Source organism: Dermacentor albipictus, chromosome 2, assembly GCF_038994185.2.
Source record: "Dermacentor albipictus isolate Rhodes 1998 colony chromosome 2, USDA_Dalb.pri_finalv2, whole genome shotgun sequence".
NCBI classification, from domain to species: domain Eukaryota; kingdom Metazoa; phylum Arthropoda; class Arachnida; order Ixodida; family Ixodidae; genus Dermacentor; species Dermacentor albipictus.
Window position 1 is genome coordinate 175,743,225 of NC_091822.1, and position 16,597 is coordinate 175,759,821.

The 16,597-nt window shown below is 45.3% G+C and overlaps 1 protein-coding gene and 2 long non-coding RNA genes across 4 annotated transcripts; 1 reads left to right on the plus strand and 2 right to left on the minus strand.

The window, feature by feature from the left end:
- Nucleotides 1–1,077: 1,077 nt before the first annotated feature.
- On the minus strand, nucleotides 1,078–2,118 carry LOC139055624 (uncharacterized). The gene is made up of 4 exons (XM_070533157.1): nucleotides 1,852–2,118; nucleotides 1,401–1,560; nucleotides 1,206–1,328; nucleotides 1,078–1,108 (listed from the first exon to the last, which is right to left on the minus strand). Exons 1-3 carry the CDS (start codon nucleotides 1,996–1,998, stop codon nucleotides 1,210–1,212), a joined length of 426 nt encoding a protein of 141 aa, XP_070389258.1. The 5' UTR covers nucleotides 1,999–2,118; the 3' UTR covers nucleotides 1,078–1,108; nucleotides 1,206–1,209.
- Nucleotides 2,119–2,519: 401 nt separating this feature from the next.
- Nucleotides 2,520–4,260, minus strand: LOC139055625 (uncharacterized). Of its 2 annotated transcripts, none has more exons than XR_011511893.1 (4): nucleotides 4,133–4,260; nucleotides 3,352–3,535; nucleotides 2,857–3,033; nucleotides 2,520–2,632 (listed from the first exon to the last, which is right to left on the minus strand). It is a non-coding gene; the product is annotated as an uncharacterized lncRNA (long non-coding RNA). The 2 variants fall into 2 exon arrangements; XR_011511892.1 differs by lacking the exon at nucleotides 4,133–4,260 and adding an exon at nucleotides 3,877–3,956.
- Nucleotides 4,261–9,369: 5,109 nt separating this feature from the next.
- LOC139056317 (uncharacterized) lies at nucleotides 9,370–15,938 on the plus strand. Its single transcript, XR_011512283.1, has 2 exons — nucleotides 9,370–9,501; nucleotides 9,567–15,938. It is a non-coding gene; the product is annotated as an uncharacterized lncRNA (long non-coding RNA).
- Nucleotides 15,939–16,597: the final 659 nt, after the last annotated feature.

Below are 16,597 nucleotides of genomic sequence, written 5' to 3' on the forward strand. Positions count from 1 at the left end.
GCACCGTGCTGTTTCGGCTGCATGTATTTTCACCGGACCAGTTGGTCTTGCGGCCAGTCACATTAGGAACTAACTGTGACTTGCGACAGCAAGCTAAGATCCATGCGAGTTCTGGCCAGTTTGTATCCTGCTTGATGCGAGCTTACACACTGGGATTTCACCTAAGCATGGCTCAACACCATGGTGTTGTCGCCAAGGCTCAACACCATGGCGACCGGTGCTGTGTGCCAGCCCGGTCTGTGGGTCTGCCCAAGTAACCACGGATATCCGTGGGACGTCCGCCATAAGTCCCAACGTCCGTCCATTCGGATATCCAACATGGACGTCCGTGGGACGTACAGGAGAAGTCCATATCCTGTTTGGATGTCCGAAGGACATCCCAATGGGATGTCCATGGGACATCCAGTTTTGAACGTCCGCTGGCTGTCCGTAAATAGGCATGTCCAGGATATATACACTAGCTAACATAATTATGTAAACTAACATGAAAATATTGCCGGAAATTTGTTCATATTATGTTTGCTTGTTTTTATTCTCTGTCAGACACAGTCTATGCTTTGCAAAGGCAAAATAAATATATTTCCAACTTGATATATAATTTGCCCATTTTAACATCGTAGTATTATAATACGTTTCTTTTCTATCAGTGGGTCATATAAATGAAGTTTGCTTTCAAAAAATGCTTGTGGATGACTAGCAGAATAGATAAGCGCCCATTTGAAGCGACTTCAAAAAAAAATGAAATGACGCACGTAGGAAACGTACACAAGACGGGAATGAGGCTGGTTCCTGTCTGTCCAGCCTCTTTCTAGTCTTGTATGTTTCCTGCGTGCATTTTTTGGCATGTTTTTTTCTTAAAACAGGAAGTAGTTTCCTGTGTTCAAATTTGCATATAATTATACAATTGCATGCTACAAGTGGAGAATTCTTATTCTGTTTCATTTTGAATCCTCAATCACTATGTGCAGCCAAACAGGTCTAGTAAAGCTTTAGTAAAAATCAAGGAAAACATTTAACAATTCAACAAGACTTTATTTTCCACTTTTGTAAGCTAATTAAGCACCATCATGGTCCTGCACGGAAGTAGCGTCTGGTTTCTGTACATCAACTGAAATAAACAGACAAGTAATAATTAAACTCCATTTTAAGCGTTAGCTTCAACCTCTAGCTGCCAAATGTTTACTCAAGAAAACCATTTCACATACACTTTCAGTCTTTCTTAGCAGTGGCTGCACACCTTTCTTTTGCCCTGCGCAGCCACTCCTTTATGTGGTAGAGCACGTCGTCTACCGTGCAGTCTTTGTGGTGGCGTGTCCGCCGAGCAGCCGCTAAAAGAAATGGGCGCGCCTTAAGTTTCAAGAAACAGTCAATTTCTACCAGATGTGAAGATGTACACTTACAGAACAGAACTTTGACGAGCTTCAGGTCCCTAAATCGAACCTTGCCTTTGCGGCCGTCCATACTAAATTCCGACGCAGCCTGATCACTCATTATATAAGCCATCATTGACTTAATAGTTGTGTTCAGGGTTCTTGTTCCATAGCCCATAAGGTCCAGAACCTGGAAGAAATTTAGGATATGTATGTAACTCTCAGCTAACATGCAAGTACATAGCATATCTTCTGAGATGTCGGTGTGGCAGTGAAATGGGTTTACACAGATGCAAATGCCAGGGCCACTGAGCACATGTATCTGTGAATGCAAAACAAGACGAAAATTGTATGCACTGAAACAAGTGGAGCAAAGTTGGTCATTCACTGGCACACTTTTTGGAAACAGGTTGTACATATGCAAATATTCAGCAAAACCGAGACGCTAGCATCTGAAACGAAATGTCTTACTGAACCATACCAGAGCTTCACTTTTTCCTTCAGTCAGTTCTTCATTGAAATCAAGGACTTCTCGCACACTGTCCAGTGGGCAGCGCAGCACTGGCTCAGGAGTGTTTGAAGTTTCTGCACCTGGAGGACTATTTCTTTGTAGGGCTACTGTCAGCATCTGTATAATTTCAGCCTGATTGTGCCTCACGATATTTAAACTGTTTATAACCCGCCGCTGAAACTCTGTAAGAGGGAAAACAGCATTAAACAAGTAAAGTAAGCCAGAGTACTGCTGTTCGAAAACTTACCAGCACAGCTCAGGGCTGTCCCCGAGGTTTGTCGACAACCTGGAAAGTGCAACACAGCGATTAATGAGCAAGCACCCCAAAAGTGTGTTGGAACTGTGAGAAATAGGCAAAGTGAATATTACAATTGGCACTGGGGCTGGCATCCAAATGCTGCTGACTCTCAGCTCCTGCAATAATAGCTGCAGTGTTTGTTATGCAACTCGGTTCTGAACGTGTGCAAGCAAGACAGAACAAAATGACATGAAATTGGGAAAACCTTTTTACCTTGGGACTGTTGCGCCACCTCAGCCACAGCCACACAATCCCTAATTAGGCCGACTTCGTCCTCATTCCGATTTTCGAAAGGAAGAGCGGGTGTCTCCCGACTATAACCTGCAGAAAGAGAGGGTCAGTGCAATCAAACGACACCTAGCTGGCAATGAGCTGATATGCTACCTGGCAGTGACGTCATCTCTGAATTTCCTTGCAGAGGCTCCATTCTGCGCTTTTTTGGGACTCTGCAAGCTGAACAAAACCAATGAAACCTCACATTGAAAACAACCACCAAATGGTCTGCCAACAAAAAATATGCGAATTTTATAAGCTCAGGGCCACCATTTAAAATTTTCTAAGTTACTCATGTTACTGGATCCTTATGTAGTGCACCACCTGGCAATCACTTTTCCACACACTAGTGCCACTGAAAGTAGCAACTTGACCAAGGTAAAATACGAAAACAAAAGTCTTACGTGTCTTGTGCTGCATGGAAAGCTGCAAGGGGGCGCGCGGAAGGTCATCATCGGAATCAGATTCCGAACTGTAGCGCAAAGGTCTAATTCTCTTCCGCTTTCCACCGCCATCAGATTCCGATAAATCGGACCTGAACCGGGCCTCTTCCAACTTTGCACGGCCATCTTCATATGTGTCTGAGGTATAGTGCATTGACAATAGTTAAAAGGCCGAAACTATGCACACGATCACATGTATACCATCAACATAAATTAATTGAAGCGCGGACAGTAAAGTGATGACAACGACTGCTACGTGCAATGGCTTTGGAGGCTGTTTCTAAACATGCATGGAGCAGTTCAAAGTAAAAATTTTAGAGTGAAATAACCCACTGGCATGCACATATGCAGGTAAATTTGTAAACCGAACAAAGCAATTAATGCAATATAACTTCGTAAATGGCGTTTGAATTTATAGTGACAGTACGTACACATAATAGTCAAGGGAATACTCACGGAATACACCTTTCACGAGCGCATCATATGAGAGGAATCCCGCATCTGGTTTTGCTGCGCGTCGAACCATTCTTGTGGCTCTATCTGATGGCACTTTTGGCCACAGACATTTGTCACCATTTACCCACGTGCAAGGCACAACCTCCACTTCCTCTGTAGCAGTAAACTCCACAATTGCATACATCTGAAATGATGCCACCATGCGCATATTAAAACAAAAAACCCAACTATACATTTAAAAAAAAAGGTACACTATTTCAGCTATCGCTCTACACCATCCCAGACAGGCCGGGCCACATGCACGCTAATCGTTGTCAAGGCGGATTAGCTGCAGCGCGACAGGTTAAATAATAATAATTTATTTGCTCAAAGACATGAGCCCCCCACCCGGTGACATGCAAGGCTACAAAGGATAGACGCACGTGCGCCGGCTAGCCCATCAACGAAGGGTAATAAATAGTACAAATAACGGCAGCGCTTTGCATAAATATTAATATAAGGACCACTAAGCATAGATGCACTTACCATGCTCTGGCAAACTTCAAATTAAGTGACCGCGCCGACCACGCTCCGAGCTCAGGTTTGAATTGGGCGCCGGGACAGACGAAGTAAATATCTACGCGTACAAAGGTAGCAAGCGCACAGAAAAAAAAGAAGCGCTACATACATACATATATATATATATATATATATATATATATATATATATATATATATATATATATATATATATATATATATATATATAGTGGTATAAAGTTTGTAAACAGGGATAACGTACCTCAGACAGGCTGGCCAACGTTTCTACAGGAGGACCTATCTTCGTCAAAGGCGGCCTCGTCATCGTCGGCGTGTTAGTTTTAAAGGGTTAGTGCAGTGACGTCACATGCGGAAGTTGTCGCTGGCGGCTGGTTTTAAAGAGAGAGATTACAAGAGGAAACAAGCGCTGTCGTCCGACGTCTGTGAGCTTCATTCTCAAGAGGAGAGGATGAGAGCGTGAGAGTGGGCACGCGGGGAGAAAAGAAAAGAAATAGAAGCAGAAAAAAGGGGAAAAAGGGGGAAAGGGGGGTGGGGTAATGGGCGGCGCAAAAAAAGGGGGGTAGTGAAAGAAAAAGAAAGAGAAAAATGAGATCTTTAAGAAATACGGGGGCTTGGGAGCGTGTTGGGGATGCGAAAGGTTAGGAGGTATTCAGGGGGGTCGTTGGCGGCATGTTTTTGAGGCATTAGAACGGCCACACACACACACACACAAGAAAAAAAACATGAGTAGGCAATGTTAAAGGCGCAGAGCCTGGACGATCAGCGAAGTCTGGTGGACCGGGCCCGGGCTGCAGCATTAGCCAACGGCTTTCTGGACTGAGAGAGCCGCCCACCTAGGGCGAAGAAAGGACACTTTCTCGCTGTTTCTTAAAATAAACGTTCATTCCTCCTGAAAGTGACTTGAGTAGCATAGTAGTAATACGCCGAGTAATTTTGAAATAGTTAAGGTGGCGACGAGGAGTCTGCGGTGCAATGTATGGTGTGACTGCAGGCAGCGGCATGGTCTTTCAAGGGGCACTGCCCCACGCGCTTAACGTAGGTGTCGTTACGGCGGCATCCAGAGATGGCGATACTCTGGGTTGAGGCGCCGAAAAAGGCATATTGACTTCCGAATGTGTTGTCGAGGGGGTTTCAAGAAAAAAAAAGATAAAAAAAGGGGGGAGGGAAGGGAGAGGGGGGCCGAAACCGGTATAACAAACAGGAGGGTAACGCACGCAGAAGCGGGCGGGGGCAAGTGTACATGGAAGAAGGGGATCGTACAGTTGGTATAGACGTAAAAACCTGAAATAGTACATTAAATTGAGTAGTAGGCAGGAAAAATTTTTTTCGAAATGGAAGAGTAGATGAGGTTAAGAATTAAAGTTGGCTGGTGGCCTAATGTGTTTTGTGTATTGGTTGATGATATGAGAGTTTCAGATTTAAGTTACAGCTTTTAAAGATTCTGAGTTGCCGCGTGCCAAATTAATTCCTGTCGGGTGTAGGCAATTAAACTTGTGTATGAGGTATGATTCCGTGTGTATATATATATATATATATATATATATATATATATATATATATATATATATATATATATATATATATACGGGATATACGGTTATACTACGGGAGGCCTAGCTCGCTTGGGCTCACTCGTCTGGTGGCACAACATAGTGTGCGTAGAGCATCGCAACTTAAAAACGAGGAGCAGCTTCTGTTGTGTCAGTCAAAGCTCACTGAATTGCAAGCGCTGGAACTGATAAAGTACGAGGGAAGGAAAAATTTCAATGTCCAAGAACAACAAAGAAAGAAACGGGAGCGTGATAATACCCAACGGCCATCAGAGCTGATTCTCAAAGCCAAAACCCTGACTCCGAGGCGACCGATTGTTCTGAAGTAATCAGTGGAAAAAAGCACGAGACGGTGGGCAACGCCTCAAATGTCATAAACTTGTCGAGTAGCCCATTGTCGAGTGCGCAACTAAATCTCCTTTCGAAAGGTCTAACTTATTGTCCGGCGTCAGGAAGGATGAACGAGTTTCAATTGTTTCAAGATTTGGATGACTTCGCGAGAAATTTGCGACTACGGCCGGGAGTACTTTTATGATCGAAAAACTACAGAAGGGTGTCTTGACCAGCTACCTGAACTCTCCGAAAAATCATGGACACCTGGCGAGGCACGCGACAAATACTTGGACATGTATATTTGTGCGGTTCAAAAAGACATTATAAAAGAGTACGAGATGCATCGTCCCATCCGCAGCAACCTCTCAAAAGAGGAAGAGCAGGCACTGCGAACTCTACGTGATGATCAGACAATTGTCATTAAGCCAGCGGACAAGGGTGGTGCAGTGGTGGTACTTGACCGGAATGTTTACATAGCCGAAGGTTTCCGTCAACTGGGAAACTCTAAATTTTACAGAGAACTCCCAAGCAATCCTACCCAGAAATTTGAAAGCGAAATAAAGGACGCCCTAACCACTCTGCGCAAGGCAGGGCAGATAACCGATAAGACGCTCAAAGCATTGATACCAAGAAACTCTGGCCCCGGCCGTTTCTACCTACTACCCAAAATCCACAAAATAAACAATCCCGGTCGGCCTATCGTTTCCAGTGATGGAACAGTGACTGAGAAAATATCCAGCTTTATTGACAGTCTCATTAAGGACATCCCATCTTCATTTCCCTCGTACATTAAAGACAAATCATTTCCTTCGGGAGGTATCAAACCTGACGGTACCGGCGGGGGGTTACTTGGTCACTGGATGTCGCATCTTTGTACACCAATTCATACCTCACGCCGAGGGCATAGCTTCCGTAGTTTCAGCTTACGCTGGCTCCAGCCAACCTAGACAATTAGATAAAGACACAGTTGCGACTCTTTTAAATCTAGTACTGAAATATAATCACTTTGAGTTCGAGGACAAGCATTATTTGCAAATCAGTGGAACCGCCATGGGAACGAAGATGGCGCCAAATTATGCAAATATCTTTATGGCATCTTTAGAAATACCCTTCCTCGCAAACTCGGCCGTAAAACCAATATTTTATAAGCTATTCCTGGATGACATTTTCTTTGTGTGGGCCGACAATGAACAAAGTCTCTTAGACTTCATTTCCAATTTCAATTCTCTGCACCCGTCAATCTGCTTTACGCACAACTTCTCCCAAAATAGTATTCACTTCCTCGACGTCACTCTGTCACTGAGTGGCGGTCGCATTTCCACGTCCCTATACAAAAAGCCAACAGATCGTCGGCAATATCTGCATTTTTATAGTAGCCACCCCCATCACTGCAATATAGGCATTCCCTACTCCCAGGCCCACAGATACAGAAGAGTCTGTTCCCAATCTGCACAATTTGAGCGACACGCGGAGGAACTGAAATCTGCTCTCATACGCCAAAAATATCCTCCAAAAATAGTAGACGATGCCATTGAACGCGCCCGCAGCTTAGATCGAGCACAGATAATGGGAGAAAAGGTTAGCAATACCAATACACAATCAGATCCAAACTTGGTCCTCACATACACCACCGGTGCTCCGCGGGTCAATGCCATCCGACTCGCTACTATCTTCAAGCAGCCGCCTCGGGTTGTGTATAGAAGAAACAAAAATTTAAGGGATTTGTTAGTCAGGGCGAGGACACAGAAGTCAAACACGCCCGAGGGCTGTCGACCGTGTGGGAAACCTCGTTGCAAGGTATGCCGTCACATGACAACAGCAGACACGGCTGAAGCATCGAACTCGCCCTTCGTATATAAAATTACCGAAAATCTTGACTGTGATTCCAGTAACGTCGTGTACAAAATTCGATGCGAGGTGTGTAAGCAGGAATATATCGGCCAAACAGAGATCCCTTTCCGCCTACGGTTTAACAATCACCGCGCGCATGTGAAAAGTCTCCCCAATTGCACCCTTCTCCAGGCACGTTCGGCTGCCAGATCACTACTTTGAACGCGTGAGCGTTGTGCTCTTGCAATCTGGTTTCCAACACACCCGTGCACGCGAGCAGAGAGAATCTTTTTTCATCCATAAATTTGGAATGTACACTAAAGGAATTAATGAGAGTCCGGGGCGGATGACGTGCCTCCGAGATATGCCGTGAAAGTGCATGGGAAACGCGAATACATGCTATGTACTATAAAATTGAGACGCTGGCTATTCACTGCTTACTCACCCCTCCGCATACGCCTCAAGGGGGCGAGCGGAAAACCAATAAATTCAGTTTCCTGGACCCTGCCACTGAAGTGTCATTCTAAGTGACCTATTGCCCTTCCTGAAATACGCACGTGCTGACTTGATGTCAGTTGTCTGTTAAACAACGTTCAAAAACTGGACCACAAGGAGGCTATTTAACTCGACGCCCTAAATCTAAGCCCATGGGCGCACTTGCGTTGCGAATCCCATGCATTTTTGGAACTATTTTTTTTTTCTTTTTGTCACACCGTAGCTGGACCACAAAGCTGCCGGAACGGGCCGTGCCTTGTATATTTGTACTGTGACACTGTGTTTCTTTCTACAAGTTGCCGCTCTTCTGTCTTCCGTCTGGGCCCCTTCTCTATTGTGCCCCCCGCCACCCGCTCCCGCTACAACGGCAGCCCACGCACTGGAGCTGCGGAGCGACCGCTTTCTCCCTCCTTGCCTCGGGCGCACGGGCACCTAGCTGCCGCTACTTCCCGCCCCCCTCCCTCTCCGTCTTACGTCTCCCTCCTCCTGTGTGCTTTTTTCTTTTTCTTTCCGTTTTCTTTTTTTTCCTCACTTACCTCCTTGCTCTACATACATGTGACTCCGCCTTCCTCTAACTGCCCTGCATAGCTGCCAAAGGCCGCTGTAAATCTGCCAAGGCGCCGAAAATCAATCACTGTCACAACTGTTCCTCTCGGTTTGATGTATGTAAGAACGACCGGGTACCCGGTCTGGTGTCTTCCCTACCACGGCCGAACTGCCATTTTTTTGTAAACCCTGATGAAGATCGGTCCACCGATCGAAACTGTCGAAATTAAATACTTGTTCTGTTTACCTTGTAGCACCACTCAAGTTCTTTATATATATATATATATATATATATATATATATATATATATATATATATATATATATATATATATATATATATATATATATCACTCATGGTGCTGGCGATGGCACTATCGCTTGTGCGCGACGGAGCATTGGCCCTCGCCAGGCAACAAAAACAAATCTCAAAGGCTATGCTTTTGGTGCCCGCGTGCGCTGAAAGCGAGTATACGAAAGCTACAGTACGTCACAGCCGCCATGTAGTAACAGTAATCTCAGAGGCTATAATTTTCTGCCCTTAAAGTGCCAAAAGCCTTAGCAGAAACACAAAACGCGAAAATCGAACAACGAATATTTCCAAAATAAGTAAATATTTCACTGTGTAATAATAAAATACTTTCAAATTTATTTAAGTTTGCGTAGATGCACGTTGATGCGTTATAGGCCCTTTGCAAAGCAGAAGCCTTGCAGTGATCCAATCCAAGCCAAGCCATTGTTGTCACGGCGTCTTTCATTGTGCGATTGTTTCAAGGGCAGCGGAACAGCGGACGTGTGTTGATTCGTTTGTCACTTTCCGTGCCTGCCAAAGTCTCCTGCTCCTGCAGCTAATAAGGTATGACAGCTACATCTTATTTCTTTTTTAATTCGTTTGGGTATTGAAATGTGCTTTCTGCACAGGTGCCAACATGCCTAGGCTTAAGGAGAAGCCTTATACGCGAAAGAGAGCGTCGCTGGAGACAAAGATGCTATTCAAGGACTTTGGATCTCGCACCGGCAGCCAGCAGTCAACGGCTCGAGAAGTCGCAAGTGCAGAAATGTGCAGTGGCGCATGTACTACTCACGCATGTGTTAACACGTGTGGTCGTGCTGTACCTGCAAACATTTGTGTGCCTTGCGACTCAGGCCGCTGGTTGTGACACTGCGCGCACTACGGACAATGTACCTTGCTTCCTTGATGGATCCACTCTAAGCGACTCTTCGGATGGTTCACTTGGCTCGCCTGTGAGAGCGTCACAACAGGATCCCTTAGGAGAGGTGTACACACAAGTGAGTGTGGGTTCTCTGGTTAGCAGGACCCCGGAGCCTACATTTGATTTAGCTACCGCGGACTCTTCATCGGTGCCCTCTGACTTTGCTGAACGACTGCGCAGTTGGGCTATTAAGGAAAATGTTACGCATACAGCGGTCACATCACTGCTAAAGATGCTCAAGACGAGTAGCTTTGACCCCTCATCTCTCCCAAGTGACGCTCGCACTTTGCTCTCCACGCCCAGGGGTACACAACGTGCACCTGCTTTAACTGACATGGCTCCTGGGCAATACTGTCACTTTGGCTTGCAGTGCAGTCTAGAAAATGCCTTGTCGGAAGCATGTTTTAAGGGCAGCCATGTTTCTTTGTTGTTTAATATTGACGGACTGCCAATTTCTAAGAGTTCTAACATGCAGTTGTGGCCAATACAGTGCATGATTGGTGAGCATGGCAGAGTTTCACCCTTTGTAGTGGGCATTTTTGCTGGGCCTTCAAAGCCTGTTTCAGCGAATGATTTTCTGAGCCCCCTTGTCAGTGAGCTGCAGCAGCTTCTTTCGCATGGGATGGTTTTTGAGCACCGGGTAATTAAGGTTTCGTCAACTTGTTTTGTTTTAGATGCACCAGCACGGTCATTTGTTTTTCAAATTAAAGGACACACTGGATATTCTGGGTGCCCAAAGTGCACAGTAGAGGGCACATACAGCAACAACCGACTCAGCTTTCCAGCGAGGTCCTCCACTTTGCGCACCGATGATTCATTCAGGCGTCAGACTGACCCTGACCATCACCTAGGCACCTCAGTTTTGATGTCGCTTCCCATAGACTGTGTCGCCTCTGCACCCCTCGACTACATGCACCTTTTATGTTTGGGCATTATGAAAAAGTTGCTTAGTACTTGGTTAGGTGGCCGTTTAGAGGTCCGTCTCGGACCTGCAGAACGCAGACGGTTGTCTGACTTAAACCTATCTTTAGCTCCTAATGTACCTAAAGAATTTTCCCGCAAACCTAGAAGTGTAGCAGAGGCTGAGCGTTGGAAGGCCACAGAATTCAGACTACTACTTCTCTACACTGGGCCTGTAGTACTCATGCCTGTTCTACCTCCTGATCTTTACATGAACTTTCTTTCGCTGCACTGTGCAGTGTACATTCTGGCAAGTCCTAGCCTGTGCCAGCAGCATACTGATTATGCCGAGTCTCTTCTTAAGTACTTTGTTAAAACTTTTGCAAGATTGTATGGAAATGACCAGGTTTCCTACAATGTTCACTGTGCATTACATGTTGCAAATGATGTACGCAAGCACGGACCACTGGACATGTTCAGCGCATTTCCTTTTGAAAATAATATGCAGTACCTCAAGCGGCTTCTAAAAAGTCACAAGACTCCACTTGCCCAGCTGTACAACCGCTTAAAGGAGCGAGAGGGAAAGGGGGCGGCAACCTTTCCATCACTGAACGCGATTAAATTTACAAAAGAACATTCAGATGGGCCTCTCCTAGGTACCTGTGCACCACCCCAGTACAAACAGGCCACGTTTGCTAGCTTCATCCTCAGTGTAGATGTTCCTGATAACTGCTGCATAATAGATGGCTCTGTCGTGATTGTAGATAGTTTCGCACACTTTAGAGCTACACAAGCACCTTGCATCATTGGTCGCGAATTCATGGTGAAGGAAAACTTCTATGATAAGCCATTTTCTTCTTGTACCATTGATGTTTATGTGGTTTCACAGCTTTCTGATGTTAAATGTTGGCCATTAAGGAATGTGCGTAAGCTTGTCAGGTTACCCTGGCATGGGAAATTTGTTATAATTCCATTGCTGCATATGTCTTAATCGCAGGTGTTATACCTGTGCCACACGGGCGAGGTTAATGGCATTAAATGTTTAAGACCTAAGTTTCTTAATGCCATTATATTTCGGTCGCTGCTACATGCGCATACTTAATGACATTAAGCTTTGCGATGGCGATAGATGCAGTGGAATGGTCAAGTTTGTTTGCAGGGCGAAATGCGAAAACACCCGTGTGCTTAGATTTAGGTGCACGTTAAAGAACCCGAGGTGGTCAAAATTTTCGGAGTCCTCCACTACGGCGTGCCTCATAATCAGAAAGTGGTTTTGGCACGTAAAACCTCAAATATTATTATTATTATCTATTATTATTAAATCGTAATACAATAAAAAACAGTCATCTAGGGAGCAGATGTTTAATTAATTGGCATATTGTATGTAGTTTACTTCTGGAATGTCATTGTTACACCCAGCCGTAAACTGTTTGAAGCCAAAGCTAGCTCGACGGCCAATCCATAGCATAGCCAAAGCATTGAAATTGGAAAAATAGCGCTCACAGCTTCAAAGCTCCCAAGCAGCGATCCTGAAAAATGTGACCGTGTGCTCCAGTTTGTTCTGACATACGTGCTTCGAGTCGAGCATCGTTGAGAAATTCGAAGGCTTCAGTATGAGGCCAACAAGGCAAGTAGCCGCCGCTGTGCAATCGAACAGCTTCTCCTGGCTAATGCGCTCACGATTAGAGCTGTGGCCGTGAGTAGCACCAAGATCGCCTGCTGATCTCTACGAAAATAAAAAGCTCCTTTTAAAAAAGTGAAGAATGTATTAGTTGTTTTGATCTACAAGTTTAATATCGTGAGGATATGGTCACTGCAGCCACGGCGGGAACATTGTAAATGAGAGTACGCATTCGATGGCCAAGTGAGTTTCAATAATTGTAAGAACTCACTACGCCGCAAGAGAGAGCTATTTTTTAAAGAAAGTCAAGAATATATTAATTGTTCTTCACTAATAGTTCGTTTAGTCACGTCAGATTGGGGAGACATTGGGAACCAGAGTACGCATTCGACGGCAAAGTGAGTTACGAGAACGCACTACGTTGCGAATGGCATTTAAGCTTGAATACCATTAAGCATGTCCGTGTGGCACCCCGCAAATTACATTAAAGTTTAAGGCATTACCCAGTTAATGTCATTTTATGTGCCCGTGTGGCAGGGATATGAGTGCTATTCAAGTGATGTAGTCAAGATTAATTCCTTCATGTCATTTCTGTTGCTTTCGCAGTTTAGTAATGCTAATTCATGTCTTTTTGCTCTCTTTTTTTCAGCATTCTGGGCTCCGTTGGAGCCCAGAATGCTCCGTTGGATTTTGTGTTTGTCTGCGTATAACTACAGCCTTCAGTACAGGCGAGGCCAAGAAAACTTCAACGCAGACGCACTCAGTTGTCTGCCAGCTCCGGGAGACGAAGACGAGCCACAGCTACCTGGGGACGTGCTCCTGTTGGAAGCAGTCGAGTGCGCACCGCTGCAGGCGGCAGACATCGCTGCGCTGATCAAGGACAAAGTATTGTCCATGGTAAAGGACTGGATCCTTAGTGGCTGGCCGTCAACACAACTGGACAGCAAGTTCGCGCCTTACGAGGTGAGGAAGACGGAGTTGTCGTTGCATCGTGATTGCATACTGTGGGGGAATCGCGTTGTAATTCCTCACGCAGCAAGAGAAAGTGTGCTTCAACTCCTACATGCAAATCACCCTGGGATGAGTGCTATGAAAGCGTCAGCTAGAGGGCTCATGTGGTGGCCGAAATTGGACCACGAAATTGAAGAGTTTGTACGACACTGTCAGCCATGTCAGAGTAACCGGCAAAGTGATCCCAAGGTTCCAGTGCATTTTTGGATCAATCCAGATCAACCTTGGAGTCGCCTACACATTGATTTCGCTGGTCCAGTTAATGGAGAAGTATTTTTAATCGTGGTAGACGCGTACAGCAACTGGGCTGAGGTCGAAATCATGTCATCCATGAAAGCTACAGCTGTCGTCACCAGCTTAAGGAAGATGTTTGCGACACACGGTGTGCCAGACGTTATCGTTTCGGATAATGGCACAGCATTCACTAGCTCGGAGTTGCAAACGTTTTTAAAGTGCAATGGTGTGCGTGCTATTTTCACTGCTCCTTACAATCCCGCCAGTAATGGTAGGGTGGAGAGAATGGTAAGAGAAGTTAAAGAAGCAACAGGAAGGTTCAACGCAGTGCAAGATTTCACGGTTCCTGTTTAAACAGCACACGACGCCGCATTCGGTCACGGGGAAATCTCCGGCAGAATTGAATACGTGCCGGAACCGCAACGACCGGAGATTCCAGAGGTTCCATGTCGGTAACGCGGTCTATGCTAAAAGCTTCTGTCCAGGTCCAAGGTGGAAGGCGGTCAGGGTTGTGGCAGTGCGAGGCCTGGTGTCGTACATCGTCCAGTTGGACAACGGCGAACGCCATCACAGGCACCGGAACCAGTTGAGGAGCGCCTGGACGAGGCTCGAAGCCGATCCAGTCTCAAGTGCAGACTACCACGTCAGGCTGCCTCCTACAGCCAGACGACCACAACAGCTGCCAGTCAGCACGGAAGCAGCCGCAGGGGCAAGACCGGGCCAAGCTACCCAAGACCCGGTCGAGACGCGAAGATCAACACACGTTAGACGGCCTATCGCACGTTATGGCATTGATGACTAACCAGACATTTTGCAATTGTGTAACGAATCTTAGGGGAAAGGAATATTGTATATTGATATCGCGTGTCATACTACATTTTCATGATAATCGCTTATTGGCCACGCAAGCATCAGTCAGCAGATCACATGTCCATCACCCTATAAAAAGGGCACGGCATCAATAGACGTTGTCTGTTCCACCCTGGCGTCCGGCTAATACGCTACACTTTCTTTTCGAGAGCAGTTTACTGTTGTTAACAATTTCTCTTCCCCGCCTTCTGTTAGCTCTGGTGTGCCACAAGGCAGCGTCCTCGGCCCCTTACTCTTCTCAATCTCCATTAACGACTTACCCGCCCAGATTACTTCCTGCATGCGCCTTTTTTTCGATGACTGCATAATCTACCGTCCTATTCACACGACTGACGAACTTCAAGCAGATCTTAACCTTATCGCTAACTGGTGTAACAAATGGCTCATGACACTAAACTGTACAAAGTGCGAGGTGATGTGCTTCAGCCGAAAATGTGTAAGTTCTAAAAATTCATATCATCTTAATAACACTATGTTTTCCCACACTTCATCATATAAGTACCTTGGTGTTCTTGCAGAGAATCTTTCATGGACCCCACACATCACTTCTACATACACCAAAGCATCGCATTCTCTTGGCTATCTACGGCACAACTTGCGAAATGCCCTGCCAAACATTCGAAAACTCGCTTTCCACACATTCATTTTGCCACAGTTAGAATTTGCCTCCCCAATTTGGTCCCCTCATCAAAATTACCTAATAAATATGACGGAAATGATACAAAACAGAGCAGCCCGGTTCATATCCCATAACTACAGTAGAAACTCAAGCATTACACAAATTAGACTAGACCTACTGTTGCTGCCATTAGATGTCCGCCGCAACATCGCTCTTCTCTGCTTATTCCACAAATATATTTACACTAATAAACGAACCCGGTTACAACTACAAATACCACACTCTTTTTCACGCAGATTACATAATCAGTTCAGTTTCATGCGCACATACGCTAAAACAAATGCATTTAATTCATCTGCACTACCACGTGTCATTCGTCTCTGGAATGACCTCCCTGATAACACAGCCTCCATATCTAATCCCGACACGTTCAGCTCTCAGTTACTCATGCTTTTCCCATTTAATACCATTCACGAGTGACAAATCTAGTGTATGTTATCGTGCATTTTTGCCATGTTGTATATCATTTTCAGAAACGGTATTCCTTTGGTCTGTTAACAGTAACAAGTGTTCATGTGCCTTCAGATATTGCTTTGTATTCCTAGTGCCTTCAATATTGTGTAACACGGTAATCTCTTTCTGGCACTGTTCCTCTTGGAAATTTGAACGTTTTATATCTTTACTGTTTAATATGCCCCCCTTAATTACTTTATGCCCTGCCATAAGGCCTGTAAGGTTCTTTTGAATAAATAAATAAATATCTGCTTTTTGGTCTTTATATGTATATGTATGAAGTGACAATAAAAGTTTAATTGTATTTGGAAGTTGGTGTAGGTTCATTTCTTGTTTTTTTAAAACAAGAATGCATTCAAGCACTCGACCAATGTAATATATTTAATGGTCGGGTGCTTGGATGTCCCAGCCGCTATTGTTGCTTCAAGGTATGTGTATATCTGGAATATCCCCGGGCACACACGCACACACACACACACACATATACATATATATATATACTGAACGTCCCCTGAATATCCATGATGGATGTCCGCGTCGGACGTACTACGGACGCCAAAGCGATTACCTTTGGATGCCCCAGGGACGTCCCTCGGACGTACGTCGGATATTCATGGACGTCCCACGGACATCCCGAATATCCAGAAAGGACGTCCGTCGGACGTCGCCTGGATATCCGTGGTTACTTGGGTGTATACCCACAGTCCGGGCTGGAGATTCTAGCTGGAACCTCTTCCAGCTGAATTACAGCTGGCATTTCTTGCAGCTGGATCCAGCCGGAAGACCTTCCAGTTGGGACATATTCCAGCTGGATTATGGAACCGGAAATTTCACCCAGCTGGATTTTTTCCAGCTGCCTTCCCAGCTAGAAAAGTATCCAGCTGGGTGAAATTTCCAGTTCCATAATCCAGCTGGAAGTAAAAACATTTTCATCTGGGTTTGCCATGTTTGGCTTCAACAGAGCGAGGAC